The sequence below is a fragment of the Mobula birostris genome, chromosome 6, assembly GCF_030028105.1.
Source record: "Mobula birostris isolate sMobBir1 chromosome 6, sMobBir1.hap1, whole genome shotgun sequence".
Taxonomy (NCBI): domain Eukaryota; kingdom Metazoa; phylum Chordata; class Chondrichthyes; order Myliobatiformes; family Myliobatidae; genus Mobula; species Mobula birostris.
This window is the reverse complement of record NC_092375.1, coordinates 169,593,917-169,609,823: the sequence shown is the minus strand read 5'-3', so window position 1 is coordinate 169,609,823 and position 15,907 is coordinate 169,593,917. Positions and strand designations below refer to the sequence as shown.

Below are 15,907 nucleotides of genomic sequence, written 5' to 3'. Positions count from 1 at the left end.
ATTGAGTATAAGAGCTGGAATGTTATGATGAGGTTGTATAAGGCACTGGTGAGGCTGAATCTGGAGTATTGTTTTCAGTTTTGGTCACCAAATTACAGGAAGGATATAAATAAGGTTGAAAGAGTGCAGAGAAGGTTTACAAGGATGTTGCCGGGACTTGAGAAACTCAGTTACAGAGAAAGGTTGAATAGGTTAGGACTTTATTCCCTGGAGCGTAGAAGAATGAGGGGAGATTTGATAGAGGTATATAAAATTATTGTGGGTATAGATAGAGTGAATGCAAGCAGGCTTTTTCCACTGAGGCAAGGGGAGAAAAAAACCAGAGGACATGGGTTAAGGGTGAGGGGGGAAAAGTTTAAAGGGAACATTGGGGGGGGCTTCTTCACACAGAGAGTGGTGGGAGTATGGAATGAGCTGCCAGACGAGGTGATAAATGCGGGTTCTTTTTTAACTTTTAAGAATAAATTGGACAGATACATGGATGGGGGGTGTATGGAGGGATATGGTCCGTGTGCAGGTCAGTGGGACTAGGCAGAAAATGGTTCGGCACAGCCAAGAAGGGCCAAAGGGCCTGTTTCTGTGCTATAGTTTTTCTATGGTTTCTATGGTTTCTATGTCACTGCATACAACACTGACATTCCTTTTTACTGTGGGCATATTTAGCAAATCTATAGACCAGTAACTAAACAGGATCAATGAACAACAAACTGTGTAAATGCAAATATCAATAATTAACAAGCATGTAGTAACAAGATAAAGAGTCCTTCAAGTGAGACATGGGTTGTGGGAACACCCGAAATAGAATGAGAGTTGTTGCCCCTTTTGTTCCAGAGCAGGATGATTGAGGGGTAGTAACTGTTCTTGGACCTGGTCGTGTGAGTCCTGAGGCTCTTCTATCTTCCACTTGCAAAGCGTACATCCATATTATTTTTGTAATCCTTTCATTGGTCAGTGCATGGTCTGTGCTGTCTGTGGCCACTCCTTTGCCAAAAGTATATTTTACCCATGATATTTGATTACAAATATAATTACATTTTTTTAAATGCCTTTGAAAATAATTGTTGTGTGGAAATATATTCTGTGTTCACCCTTTGAGATGTATCATTGGATTTATTTACAAGATTTGCATTAAATAACATCAGCGAGGCATTCTTTGCCTTTCCTGAACACTCCATGAGTGATATCTTTGAAAGGTGCTTGCACAATTCCAGTCCCTCAGTGTGCAGTCGTGCAAAGATCTCAAACTAGTCTGTTCTTGTAGACTTATGTAATAATTACACTGAGCTTCTGTGTGTCCTCAGCGCAGACTTCAAGATTTTCAAGTGTCTCAGTGACAAATTTTAATTAAGGACGGTATATCACACTGGAAGATCAGCAAGATCCAGGCAGATCAAAGGGCACCTTTCACCAAGTTGATTAACTTCCAGATGCAATTAATGTTTGTTCCTGACACAGATTTCTCAAACACAACAGCATCTCTTTCCACACATCTTTGGCAAACGGATGCTCCAGAAGGAGGTAGATGGTGGCCTTCTAAGTGTAGCTGCTGTAAGTGTGAGGTGTTGAGATTCTATCTGTTCATAAAATATCTCATTCCCAGCAAAGCAAAGCAATATCTCAGAGCCTGTTGGAAAGTCCTATTTTTGCTGATGAGACTTTCTGACAAATGATGAATTGTTGTCTTTGGAAGCAATCTGAGAGGATCCGTTTCCTTTGCGTGCAGGAAATGCTCAGAGGCATCTGCAAAGACCACTGCCAGATTGTTTGACTTGTGGTTGAAGCTGTTTATCTGTGTGCTGCTTGCTAGAATGAATGGGTGGGTAGCCCATTCTATCCAAATGGCCAGACCTGTCCTTTTCAGCTCTGGAGTGGGGGGTGAGAAGGGAGATGGAACCACAGCATATAAAGATACTTAGTATTTATGTACTCCAGATTGATGTAGAGCTGGTAGTAACCACACATAGATGTAGTCATCAGCATTAGGGCCACATCGGGCAGCCCCCTCCTTCCAGGAGATTGATCCATTAAGTCTGAGCAGAGAGTTCATTTTCATTCTCTAGTTAAATGGAATTTGGGTTAAGTGACAGCTGCAGCACAAGTGCAGTGCGCAGGACACATCTGCTCCACGTGTGACAACACGAATAGCAATCCCTACTTAATTAGTCAGCTCTTTGCACTGTGGAGAGCGCATGCAGCACCTTGGCTGTGCGTTCCACCTGGATCCTGGTGCATGTCTGAGCTTCCCCCGAATCATACTGACACACCTTCAGTGATCGCTTATGGCAACAGTCAGACTGGTTGCCAATGGCTATTTCCTTGTTTTTTTTTCTGTTATTAACACTGGTTGCTGAGGCCAGCATAAACCAGTCCAGAGCCTCATCAACCTGTGGACCTACAGTAAATCCAAGCGAAGAATGGCTTGGACAGACATCATTGTAGAGAGGGGCTTTGGCCAGAGCCTCTCCGTTTCCTGGAATTGTCATTCCTTTTATGCCTATGTGCTTGCTGATGGACTCAATAAAAGGGTTGATACAGCACATAAACCAGGGGGGTATCCCTCAATTTCTTCTCTCACCTTCCAGACACTAGTTGGCTGTCAGCAATTGCAGGCTGATCAATCCTGAAGCAACCAATAAAACCATGTTGGCGATAAGAAGCCAATTGTGATTACACACTTGGCGTGAGTGTTTAAAAGCAACTACAATGATAACAGGGTTCCTATAGAACTCCCTTCCTTTGTTCAGAATTTGAACACTTTTCTCTAACACTTCTCTCTTGTTTGCTGCTTCCTATAATGGCTGGTCTCATTTTGTTTTCTTCTGTCCGTACAAATGTTCCTAGTGTCTCTATTTGTTAGCAAATAGCCCCTGAGTGAGAACAGCTGAATCTTTTCATGAAGGCATTGAGCAATTTAATGGAAAAAATACAATATATTGCCATTTAGTGGCCAAGGTCAGTAATTACATGGTAACTAGATTGTGGACTGGAAATGACAGTAAAAGTCAAACCAAAATAAAAACAGGAATGAAAGGCAAGAAATGGAGGCAGACATTTGCTTTCTAATACAGTGTTCATTGCCGTGACTGTTGGGTCGCAGAACAGTACAGCATGGACACCGGCCATTTGGCCCGACTGATTCATGCTGACCACAGCATCCTTCCTGCTAGTCCCAGTTGTCCGTGTTAGGCTCATAACCCTCTATCTCCCTCCCTTTGATGTATCCGTCCAAATGCCTCTCAAGTATTGCGTTTTTCCTCCTCTTAACCGCTTCCCCCGGCAGCTCATTCCAGGTACTCACTAACCTCTGTCTCTTTTAAATCACTTTCCTCTTACCTCGTATCTGTGCCATCAGGTTTTAGATTCCCCAACTCTGGGGAGTCTAAGGATGACTGTATAAGCTTCTGTGTGGGCGCCTCTTACTCTCCTACACTCCAAGGAATAAAGATCCAGTGTGGCCAACCTCTCCTTATGATTTAGGCCCTCTTGTCCAGGCAGTGTTCTCGTAAATCTCTTCAGCACCCCTCTGCAGCGTGATGATAACAGTTGAACAAAATTGTATGTAATACTCCAAGTGCAGACTTACCATGACTTGTGTAACTGCAACATAATGTCCCTACTACTAAACTCAATGCCCTGACTAATGAAGGCCAGTATGTGAAATGCCTTCTTCACACCCTGTCTACTTGCATGAGTGCTTTTATCTAACTTTGCACCTGTAATCCCAGGTCCCTCTTTCCCTCAGCATTTGAAGCCCTGCCACTTACTACTGTAGGTCTTATCTTGGTTGACTGTCCAAAGTGCATCACCTCACAGTTATCTAAATTGAAATCCGTTTGCATTCTTCAGCCTATCTCCCTAGCTGATCAAGATCTCTAATTCATTGTACTAATCAACAAGATGTGCCAACTTAGTATCCTCAGCAAACTCATTAATTGTGCCATGTACAGAGGTCCCATTACTGACCCTAGGGGATCCCACTAGTCACAGGCCTCCAGTCAGAGAATAGAGAATTTATCATCACCTTTGATTTACTATCAAAAAGCCAATTCTGAATCCATCTTGCTAGTTCCCCCTGGATCTCATGTGACTCAGCTTTCCAGATAAGCCTGCCATGTGGGACCTTGTGAAAACCCTTACTAAAGTCCAGATAGACAACATCCACTGTTCTACCTTCACCTACAACAGGAGTGGCCAACCTTTTACATTCCATGCGTCAATTTTTTCACTCACGAGTTCAGATGTGCCATACAACTTTTGTACCCCCATTCAATTCTTGTAAAAATATGTCAATATAGAACTCAAGCGTGAAAAAATTGATGCATGGAATGTAAAAGGTTGGCCACCCCGATCTATACCTTCAAAAACTCCAAAAAAATTCAGCAGATATGACATGCTGTGCTCAAAACCACACTGACTATTCCTGAACTATAGCTTGACAATCTGAGTGATGCTATATTTTATCCCTCAGAGTTCACTCCAGTAACTTCCTTACAACTGAAGTCAGGCTCACTGGCCTGTCCTTGTTACCCTTCTTGAACAATGGAGCAGCACTAACCACCTTCCAGTCTCCTAGAACTTCACCAGTGGCTAACAGCAAAACAACTATCCTCCATGATTACTTCTCTGACCTGCAATAAGGTCTGCAGATGCACTTGATCAGAAAACATGTCAACTGTCTTGCTGTTTATTTCCAGTTTCCAAGTGCCTGTTATTTTGCTTTGGTTTGGGATGGATGGTTTGCTGGAAAAGTAAACTAGCAATTGTTGTAGATTGCTTGTGCAATAGAGCATTTAGTCATCATAAGTCACATCCCCTGCCAGTAATAGATTGAATTCCTGCCAGGTCCATGCATCCTTGGGACCAATACAGACTTTTTCCTATCTGAAATTATCTGCTATGATCACTTGTTAGTTTTCTACATAAGATCTTGGTTAGAGCTTTTTTTTTAGTTTTTCGGTCACAAGATATTGGCACCACCATGCATACATTTATTTTTCATCCCTATTTGCACTTGAATTGAGGAGGGGGTTAAGTGTCAAACACATTTCTCATTGTCTTGCAAAGTACAGGAAATCACATGTCAACGTGGAGAGAAGATTGGCTAGCTACTTAAAATAGAGAAGTACAAAGGAGTGCTACAGTATTCTAGTTAAAAAGACATGACAAGTATTGTGTCTGTCAGGAAATGTTGAGGAAGTTTGACCAAAATGCAGAACAGTGGAGATGACTTAGCACTGAGCAATAATTTTAATAATAAACTGCAAATTCAGGAGGAGCCACAAAACACGAGAGAATGGATACTTGACACGACGAGGCAACAAGGTAACTGAAGGCTTCGAGCAACTGGCTGAGGCTGGCTGGTTCATATGAGTGAACAAGAATTGTGGATGAGAGCTGGGTTTAAATAGGCTGCAGGAGATGAATTGGAAGCGAGTGGCAGGTGACTCCTGCTGGCTGGATGGAGATTGGAGGTGCTTGCCTATGCAGTCTTGCCAGAATTCCCCCCCCCCCCCCAGAGCTAGCACCTGATAACCTCCATGAGTGAGAGATCCAAGATGAAACTGGATTGCACTCAAGATCTTTCCTCTAGGCCATATCCTTCCCAGTTGAACAGGTACTGCATACCCATCCGCAACAGCAAGAGTCCACACCAGCGAACGGTGTACACTGGCCCGCCTTTCACTGTGCTGGGTTCTGCAGGCTCAGGTGAGTTGAGTAGTCTATAGACAACAGGCTTGAAGCAGGATCTGCGAAAGGTAGATGTGATCCTGAGGGATGGTGACAGTTGGAGACAGTAAGTGACTGGATTGGTCATCTTAAAGGGACCAGTGAACGGGGGTGAAAGCTTGTGTGAGTCAGCGTACAAGGGACAGACCTCGGGACAACAATCAGTCATGGTCTCCAGGCCAGAGTAGTTTGGCTGGGCACCAACGGCAATTAACCTGTCTGCAGTAAGTGTAGTTGGCAGCTACGATGGCCCTCTATGCCTCTACTAAGCATTCTGGCATTGGTGAACCAGGGCCTTAGTAGAAAGGTCTTCCACCATTGCCTCCTCCACGAAACGAAGGGTTGGTAGCCAAGAAGCACTTCAAAGGGTGACATACCTGTGGCAGAGGAGGAGTGAAGATTGTGGCACAATTCTGCCCAGAGCAGATTCTTCTGTCATAGAACATAGAAATCTACAGCACATTATGGGCACTTTGGCCCACAATCCTGTGCCAATGATGCAGCCTACTCTAGAATTTCCCTACCACATAGCCCTCTATTTTCCTAAGCTCCATGGACCTACCTAAGAGTCTCTTAAAAGACCCTATTGTATCCACCTCTACCACTGTCGCCGGCAGTGCATTCCACGCACCCACCATTCTCTGTGTGGGAAAACTTATCCGTGACGTCCCCCTTTCACCTACTTCCAAGCTCCTTAAAATGTGGAAGGGTTAGAGGCAGCAAAGCATTGCAGAAACGCCTGCACTTGCTGGTTGGCTTTTTCTAACTGACCGTTGGCCTGCAGATGATAGCCAAGTGGCAAACTCACTGAGGTGCGAAGGCAGGAGCAGAAGGATCGCTGGAAGTGGGAGACGAGCTGTAGGCCCAGTCCGACGCAACGTTCTGCGGGAAGATGTGGAGGTGAACCACATGTTGGAGAACTAGGTCAGCCATCTCGGTGGCTGACAGAAGTCTGGGGGGAGTAATGAAGTGGGCCACCTTAGAGAACTGTCCACCACTGTCATGATCACTGTGGCTCCATCAGAAGGTGGCAAACCCATGATGCTAGTTTAAGGTGACGCTGCTGAAGATGGGCGACGACTTGCTGGTGGATCATAAAGCAAGAAATAAAACCCAGTACTTCCTTATTAACACTTACTGTGGAAAGTTGTGGTAAACGATCACCGCAAATGATGAAGAGGTGAGGCTGACCTGAGGGTCGAGGCTTGCGAGTGTGAGATGGAGTCGGAATGAGGTTGAAGCATAGGACGTTGGACAGGAGGAGTTTCAGAACCCGTTTTCCTGAACCACGAGCAAACTCTGATTGATCTAAACGCCGAGCTGATTTAGAAGGGTCAGGTTCATGGCAACGGGGTCAGGCCCAGAGCGTATCGAGGCGACAGGGCCTGGATCCTTGTGCGGGGAACAACCCGATGCTTGAACAATTTAAACGGTGGACCAGATGAACTGAAAAGACTGGGTGTCGGGGCCAGAGATGAGGGTTGGGCTGGTTCTGCTTGCTGCACAGTGACACTTACTCTGCTCTCCCGGCGCTGAGGCTGAGGCTGAGGCTGCGGCTGCGAGGCTGCTCTCGCTGTGAGCTCCAAGTCGATTTGCCCCACTGTGTGATGGGCTGAGGTAATGGGCCTGCTCCAGGCTTTGTTCCATGGACTCATTTCTGTTCTGAATGCTGTTGCTTGTTTTCACTGTTTGCACAACGTGTGTGTATGCTTTCCCCCTCTCTGCACATCAGCGTTGTTTGGTCTTTTTTTAATGGGTTCTTTCTAGTTTCTCGGTCTGGGGTTGCCTGTAATCAGATCTCAAGGTTGCATAATTTATACATTCTTTGATAATGAATGTACTTTGAACCTAAAGCTTTGATGAAATCCATGTCGATGTGGCACCATGCAATGGCAGGAGCTGCAGAAGCCCAGAGGGGCCACAGGTTGGGAGAGTTGGACTGGGTATACTGAAGGCAGGCAGCCACAAACTGACATAATTTTGTGATCATGGTAAGTGCTCAGAACCAGCATCGCAGAAAACCCGGACTCTGTCATCTGCCTGGATGGCCAGAGAGGTGTGGGGAATGGGCCTACTAGAGTACCCCAGAGCACACGGCTGCCAGCACGTGCACGCAGTTGTCAAGTGTGTCGCCTGTAGTGCCTGGCAGGTCTGGTTCTCAAGGTCCCAGGTGATCAGTGCGAGGATGAAATGATGGGCTGAGGGTCGATCTCCATTTCAGCTGGGTCGAACTTTGTGACAGGGTGTTCTTGGAGCTGGCTCAGTAGGAGAGGAAGTGGAATTGTGTGAAGAAGACGGCCCAGTGAGCCTGACGTGGGTTGGGTCGATGAGGTTCTAGTGGTCAGTAAAGACCAGGAAGGGCTCGGTGTTTCCCGTCAGCCCATGTCTCCATTCCTCCAAGGCCCATTTGATGACAAGTACCGACATCATTTGTAAGGAATTTGTCCATTCTCCCTGTGGAATGTGTGTGTTTTCTCCAGTTCCTCTAGTTTCCTCCCACAGTCCAAAGACATACCACGTTGTAGGTTATGGTAATTGTAAATAGTTCTGTGATTAGGCTGAGGTTAAATCGGAGGTTACTGGGCAGTATGGTTCGGGGAGACAGAAGGATCTATTCTACACTGTATCTCTAAATAACAAACAAATACAAAAGGCATCGCCAAGTATTCGTAGTGGCCAGTGGGTGTTATAAATAGAAACATAGAATAGTACAGCACAGTACAGGCCTTTTGGCCCACATTGTTGTGCCGACCCTCAAACTCTGCCTCCCATATAACCCCCCCAACCTTAAACTCCTCCACATACCTGTCTAGTAGTCTCTTAAACTTCACTAGTGTATCTGTTCAGACCTCGCTCACTTGTTATGAACACCTTCTTTCTCTCATCCCCCTGGCAGATGTGCATCAGGTTGTGTGTGCATTGTAGATCCAGTTTGGTGAAGGCCTGGGCCCTGCAGATTGTTTTGAATTCACCATCCATCAAGGAGCAGAAAATCAAAATAATGATTTTATTTGAGTCCACAGTACTCGATACAGGGACGAAGACCGCCATCTTTGTTTTTGATAAGGAAGAATCCTGCACTGGCTGGCTACTGGGATGGTTGAATTAAGCTGTGCTGTAGCACCTTTGTGACATGGTCATGCATGGTTTGGGCCTCAGGAGAGGAGAGGGAGAACAGACAACTTTAGGGAGGGGTGGTGCCCAGGAGGAAGTGGATTGCACAGTTGTATGATCTGTGAGGTGGCAGGGTGCTGAATTAGCCATCCCCTTCAGTAAAAGATAACCTGTGGTATTCCTGTGGGAGTTTGGCAGGGTCAAGAATTTCCTCGGTCTCCATGGATTTACAGGGTGAGGTCAAATGAGGCTGCAGGAAGGTGGTTGAGCAGGTGGGCCCCCAACTCCAGTGTTCCCTCGAATTTGTAACGACCAGTGCCCACAAATATATAGTGCTAGGCAATTTTTTGCCCAGTGACAACAATATGTGCGCACTGAATAATTTCTCCAATGAAAAAACTATAAATAAGCCAGTTCTAAAATTTGCAGACAAATCATCGCCAACTCCACGTTGTCAACACCATCCACAGCAGAAACCGGAAACGGAAGTGTGATTGTGGAACATGCCTGACGTGCCAACAAGGTAGAGGGTGCCAACCTTTTGTGCGCAGTTTAAGTTCCTTTGCGCACTCGTAGCAAAAAGCGTGTGCACGCGTACACCTTAGAGGGAACGTTGCCCAACTCGGCAGTGAAGCAGATGACCAGGCAAAGTGAGGGTCAGGAGTGCAGAGCTGGGGTAATCCAGGATGAGAGGAGTGTTGGGTGAGTTGAGAAGGGGGGTTTGGATGGGTTTGCAGTGTTCCCCGATGCTCATGTTCACAGGTAGTGTGTGCACTCTGACTGTCCCAGATCCCAGTGATGCAGAAGGGGTGAGAAATAGTCTCACTAGGGAGTCCAAGCTTCACACAGAAATATATTTATTGAGATACAGTGCAAAATAGCCCCATTAAGCTGCACTGCCCAGCAAACCCCTGATTTAATCCTAGCCCAATCACAGGACAATTTATAATGACCAATTAACCTACTAACAGAAACACCTTTAGATTGTGGGAGGAAAACTGAGCACCAGGAACGGACTCATGTGGTCACGGGGAGAACCCACAAGCTCCTTGCAGGCAGCGGCAGGAATTGAAGCCTGATCCAGTCCAGAAAGTTGCCTGCTGTATGTGTGGAACTGTCACACTGTGCAGGATGACAGGGAGAGTGTGTCGGACTATGGTGCTGCAACAAGAGGCCAAAGGGAGCTCACCAGATAGAAGGCCCCTCAACTCTACCCGTTTTCCCGGATGCAGTGGGCATTTGATGTGTGGGTTATCAGCTGTTCTGCAGTAAGAGTAAGTTGACGCTCATGATCTTGGTGACTTAAGGGATTACTGCAATGTTTCTGGGAGCAGAATTGGCGTTCTGGCTGGTAATCTGGAGAGCGGTTCCTTAAGATGCTTGTCACTGTTTTGGAGAGCCAGAATGAAGAGACTTTAGAGGTCGGTGGGCCTCTCCCAGGTAGACAGCTTTCAAGTGCTGTGAAATGCTGTGATGGTAACGGGCCAGCAGGGCTTCCTACCATATTCCAGCTGCGCTCTGCCGCAAGGGTCCTGAATTCCACGGTGTAATCCAGCCCCGAGCGTGATCCTAGACACAGGCAAAGTATCCGATCCACTGCCTCCCTTCCACTTCCCAGATGGTCGCAAAGGTAGTACATCTCAACTGCAAAACCTTCACCTTGGTTGCAAGCGGGCGTCTTATTGCCCCCGTTATTGGCGGGGTGGAGGGGCCAAGTCAGAGCCCACCCAGCCAAGAGAGAAGTGATGAAGATCTGTAACATACAGAGATGGCTGGAGCTTGAAGGGTAAGGTGCACTGGGACAGGGAGTTGCGGTGCTGGTCTTGGGATCTGTCGATGCGTCTGGGCACCAAGGAAATGGTTTGACTGTAATGTTGGGCTGCTGTAACGAGACAGAGTTGGTCGAGAGAGGTGAACGGATGGTCAGTGGTTTCCTGCTGCTTCAGAATTGTGTGCTGACAGATGACTTCCTTTAGGCAAGCAAACTCCGCTGGGTCAATTGGTGGTTCACCCATCCTGTCAGGAAACGTTGAGGAGGCTTGACCTAAATAGCAGAGCAACGGAGACGATTTAGCAGTGAGGGGCCACTTGAATAATAAACTGCGAAATAACATGCCCCGAGGGGCCACAAAACCAGAGAGAAGGGATATTTAACACAACAAGGCAACAAGGTAACTGAAAGCTCGGAGCAACTGGTCGAGACCAGCTGACTCGTTCGAGTGAACAAGCACTGTGGATGAGAGCTGGGTTTAAATAAACTGTTAAGTGATGAATTGGAAATGAGTGGCTGGTCTCCTGTTAGCTGGGTGAAGGCTGGGAGGTGCCTGCCTGCGCAGGCCTGACAGTGTTACATAACTAGAGGTTAGCTCTAGGTCCTCAGCATTTTAAAATTCATTCAGAATTACTTGGAGAAGGACTGAGCATGTGATTGCTGAATTTGCTGATGAAGTTAGGAAATTATGTTGTGAAGAAGGCTAGAAAGAGGTATGGATAGGACAATTGATAAGGGCAAGGTTCTGGTAAATGAGAAAATGTAGAATTATTTATTTTAACTGACAAAATTAGGGAAATGTTTATGAAATAAATGATGAGACTGCAGATTCATCTGGTTATTTAGGTATGTCATTTGCAAAAGGTTAGTGATCAGGTACGACATGTAATTAGGAAAGAAAGTGGATGTAATTATTTATTCCCCTTCTCTTGCCCCCACCTTTTCATTCTGGCATCTTCTCTCTTCTGTTCCAGTCCTGAAGCTGGAGTCTCAGCCTGAAATGTCGACTGTTTATTTGCTTCCATAGATGTTGTCTGACCTGCTGAGTTCATCCAGCCTTTTACCCTTAACTTTTGGTTAAGATTACGCTACCTAATGCGTGCAACAGCTCACCGCTGGTTTAAGAAGTTAAGAAGTCAAGAAGTCAGACTAAAAACATCGGTAAAAATACCTTTTCTGAGATAAATTGTGCTATATTATCGCCACAAACAGTGAAGGGGCAAGCAGTGGCGAGGGGAGTTCGGGGGATGAGCTGAGATAGTGTGCCGCAGAGTTGATGCAGGTGGAGTTCCAATGCCTATACAACTGACCCAGGTGCGAGGTTGGATCACTCTGGCTGCCAGGCTGATTTGAAGAGCTTGAGAGTGGCTTCGGGCTGGGTGGTGAAATCTGGGCACGGGATGAGTCGCTGGGCAGCATGGTCTAGGCCCCAGGTCCTTCACAGTAGTCAGGTCCTAAAGCCCTGGGAATAAACCTTTGACTATCCATATGATCAATGCCTCTCATTATCTTATACACCTCTATCAGGTTCTCTTTCATCCTCTGTCACTCCAAGGAGAAAAGGCCAAGTACACTCAACCTATTCTTATAAGGTATGCCCTCCAATTCGGGCAAGTTCCTTGTAAATTTCTTCTGCACTCTCTTTATAGTATCCACATCCTTCCTGTAGTGAGGTGACCAGAACTGAAGAGACTCTTTGATAATAAATGAACTTTGAATCTTTTGTGTGTGTTGTTCTGATTTTCCAGCGTCTGCAGAACCTCTTGTGTTTGTGGTTGTTTATTGATAGGGAGATTGAAAATAACAGTGGGAATCTGTGAGTTGATACTGCATTAATGGGACCATATCTGAAGTACTTTGCATTGTATTGGTCATTGCTTAAGCAACAAAGGATGCTGATACATTGGAAACAGTCGAAGAAAGTTTACTAGATTTAGTGAATTGTTTTCTGATAGGTAGTTGTACTGGCGTTTAGAAGAGCAAGAAGGAAGGCAAAATCTAATGGGGGGGGTCATTGAAATAAATGTGTTTGCTCATTTAAAACAGCAATGAAGTTTTTCTCTCAGTCAGGGGGTCATGAGGCTTCAGAATTTTCTTCAAAGTGAAGTGAAAGAAGAATCTTTGAATATTTTTAAAACAGAATATTTTAAGTCTCAATGAGCAAAGGAGTGGCAGGTTATTGTGGGCGAAAAGAAACGTATTGCTGGAAGAACTAGATGGACAGTTGAAAATGCAGATTTGAGGTTGCATTCAGATCTCCCATAATCTCACTTAATGTCAGAGCAGATGTAAGGGATTGAGTGTTCCTAATTCCTATTTTTGTATTACTAAATTCTCCAGTTTTCATCCAAAAGGGAAATCAAAGCCTGAATGTGGAAAATTATTCTGTATATCCCCTGCCCTCCAGATTGGCCTCTGATTAGTTACTCTGTATACCTGTATCACTGCACCCTAGAAAGCATCCAATCTGATGCATCATGGTATGACAACTACCCGCCCAGGGCCTCAAGAAACTGCAGAGAGCTGTGGACACTGCACAGCCCATCACAGAAACCAACCTCCCCTCCATGGACTGTGCTTGCTACCACAAAAAAGCAGCCAGCATGATCAAAGACCCCCACCCATTCCTGGATATTCTCTCTCCTCCTCCCTCCCAAGGGGCAGAAATTACAAAGGCTTGAAAACACATTCCACAGCTGAAAGGCACGATCTAGTTCCCTGTTACAAGACTAGTAAATGGCTAGTGAGTGGTTTCCCTGTGTGATAAGAAGGATTCTTGAGCTCATGGTCAACCTCATTATGACCTTGTGCCTAATCGTCTATTTACACTGAATTTTCTCTGCACTTGTTATTAATTCTACACTGTGATTGGTTTACCCTGTAAGATCTCAGTACACTGTTGTAATGAATTGATCTATATGAAGAGAATGCGAGACATGTTTTTTCGCTGCTCCTCAGTACACGTAACAATGAGTTACAATTAACAATTCATCCTTTCGCCATTCAGTCTTTCCTGCCACATTTATGACTGACCTTTCATTTTGTCCCCCTTTTTCATTCTTCCCCTTTCACTGTGTGTTCAGCTTGTTTTATATACTGTACTGAGCTTTTCCCACTTCTGCTGAAAGATGATGAACCTGGAATGCTAACACTGCTTCTCGCCACAGTGGGTCAGCAGGGCGTGTTACTGTCACACAGCTCCAGCACCAGTTTGAACTCTAGTGCTGTGTGGAATTCTCCCTGTGACTTCAGAGCTCTGATTTCCTCTCACATCCCAGAAATAAAGTGTAAGCGTAAACAATGATGCCACTTTTATGTCACTGCTTTCAATATATTTTTGAGGATGAATTCCAACTATGCCATTTTCCTTTCTTCTGCTCTCACTGCAAAGATACAGGAGTGCTTGCATGCACAAGTTCAATGAAAGACCTACCTGCAATGCAGGTACCTAGCATCATGAAGCAGCATTCACACAGAAAAATGTAAATTCAACGTAAATTTAAAACAAGAAAACACAATTAGAATTTTAAAAAAAACAAAATCCATTTTAGCGGAAAGTGGTTAGAGTATCGCTAAACTGTAAGGAATAGGGTTTTGACAGGAGTTTCAAATGATTGAAGAGGTTTGTTTTGTTTTCTCTCCTGATTCCAACCTGAGCAGTCTCTCGTGTTTTCACTCTTATTCTTCAGCTTCTCATCAGCAGTTCTGCAGTATAACCACACCTCCTTGTCAAATCTCATGTAAACTTCTCTCCAACAAGTTTCCAATTCTGAACATGGCTGTAGTGCTAAAGTATTGCTGCTGTAGTGTATTCCTAGCCCCATTGCCTGTATTTCTCACTATTAAATTTAGAATAACATGAGAACTAAACTTGCAAGTGTATTTGAACATTTCAAGAAACAATTCGCTATGTTAAGTAATCTGAAATAAAATTTAATTTGAAATACTCAATTTTAATAATTTACACTTTTTTGATATTTTTTAGGGGTTCCTGAGAAGGATGGCATAAGCAGCAACCTGTTGCATTCTATTTCAAGGAATAAGGTAACAGATAGCGTCTATACTGATCGATGTGAAACCCTGTTACTTTCTCTATATACTGTATATTTCCACTACTGTTCTAAATGTCAGTTTCAGAAATAGTGGATTGAACTTCAGGAAGTGTCGTGACAAAATTCGTCATTACATACTGCAGCAGCAGCGAAGGCGATGGCAGGCTTTCTGCTCTTCAGCGTGCCTTCAAATTCTACATTGGTGTTCTGCCATGTGGAATCTTTGGATGCACCAAGGATGGATATGCTACATCTGACCTCCACTTTGTCAGTGGCCTTGCTTTGAGCGCACTGCAGACTCTGGAATGAATTGAGCTGAGAGCCCTGATACATGATATCCAGTTCTTCAGTGTCCTGCCATCCATGACTCGTGCAGAAGCAGCTGCTCCATTCATTTGGCCTTCAGTGATAAGAGGAAAGTGTTTTTTAAAAATTTTATTAACCTGTTAAAAGTAAACATTTATAACTAAATTTATTTATCAGCTTTTGACTTTTTTATGGTAGACCGTTTCCATGCTTTTGAAAAGAATCTCTGAACATTAGCATTTGCAATGACAAAAAGATGTTTTTAGCAGCATCAAGGTGCCATAAACCATGACAACGGGTGAGGGGTGTGGTTGGGGTTGTTGCTGGTTTGGAGATGGAGGAGACTGGCATGGCTTTGGGTTCCAGTATGAGAGGCCAAGTTTCACCCTGTGAAAGAGCCACAGGATGGAGCCCACCCTGGTGGGTACAGCAGTAGAGATCGCATATTCACTAGAGGAGGTTGTTATACCTTCAACCTCGTGGTGTACAGTTGAGGGACTGGATAAGAAATGTTTTGACCCTTCTCCTCCATTGCCCATATTGTACTCAATAATGAGTCCAGGGGCAGAGCTGTAGGTTACATGCAGTGCTATCTTGTCCCTAAATATTTCACACTTCTGTGTGCTTAATGTGCATGCACTGAGGCTCTAGGCCTCATAAACAGCAAAAGGCATAGGGCTGGTTGTTCCCTACAGGTGGAAAGAATGCATCATCAAAATTCTGTCATAGTGCCAGAACAGGGAACTGTTGAGGAACTAAAATTAATTGGTCTAGATGAAACAATGGCAGGATTGTTATGAGCATGACTAAAGGACACCGCAATGAACATCTTTTACAGAGCATAACACTTTTATCACGTTAGTGGTAGCTGTTCAGAAGTCTGAACTGTTATGTACCAGCAGCAATAGATTATACACTGAGTCAGGTTTTAATGTTA

General features: G+C 44.8%; 1 protein-coding gene across 11 annotated transcripts in view; it reads left to right on the top strand.

The window, feature by feature from the left end:
• The window catches only part of rapgef4a (Rap guanine nucleotide exchange factor 4a), a 304,993-nt gene that overhangs the window by 150,571 nt on the left and 138,515 nt on the right, over positions 1-15,907 (top strand). For 10 of the 11 annotated variants that reach the window (XM_072261862.1, XM_072261861.1, XM_072261860.1 and 7 more), the window contains one exon: positions 14,598-14,656. In XM_072261862.1, coding sequence (XP_072117963.1) covers positions 14,598-14,656 — 59 coding nt within the window. Of the gene's footprint in view, positions 1-10,944; positions 11,013-14,597; positions 14,657-15,907 lie in introns of those variants that run through there. The other variant, XM_072261869.1, reaches the window with a different exon arrangement.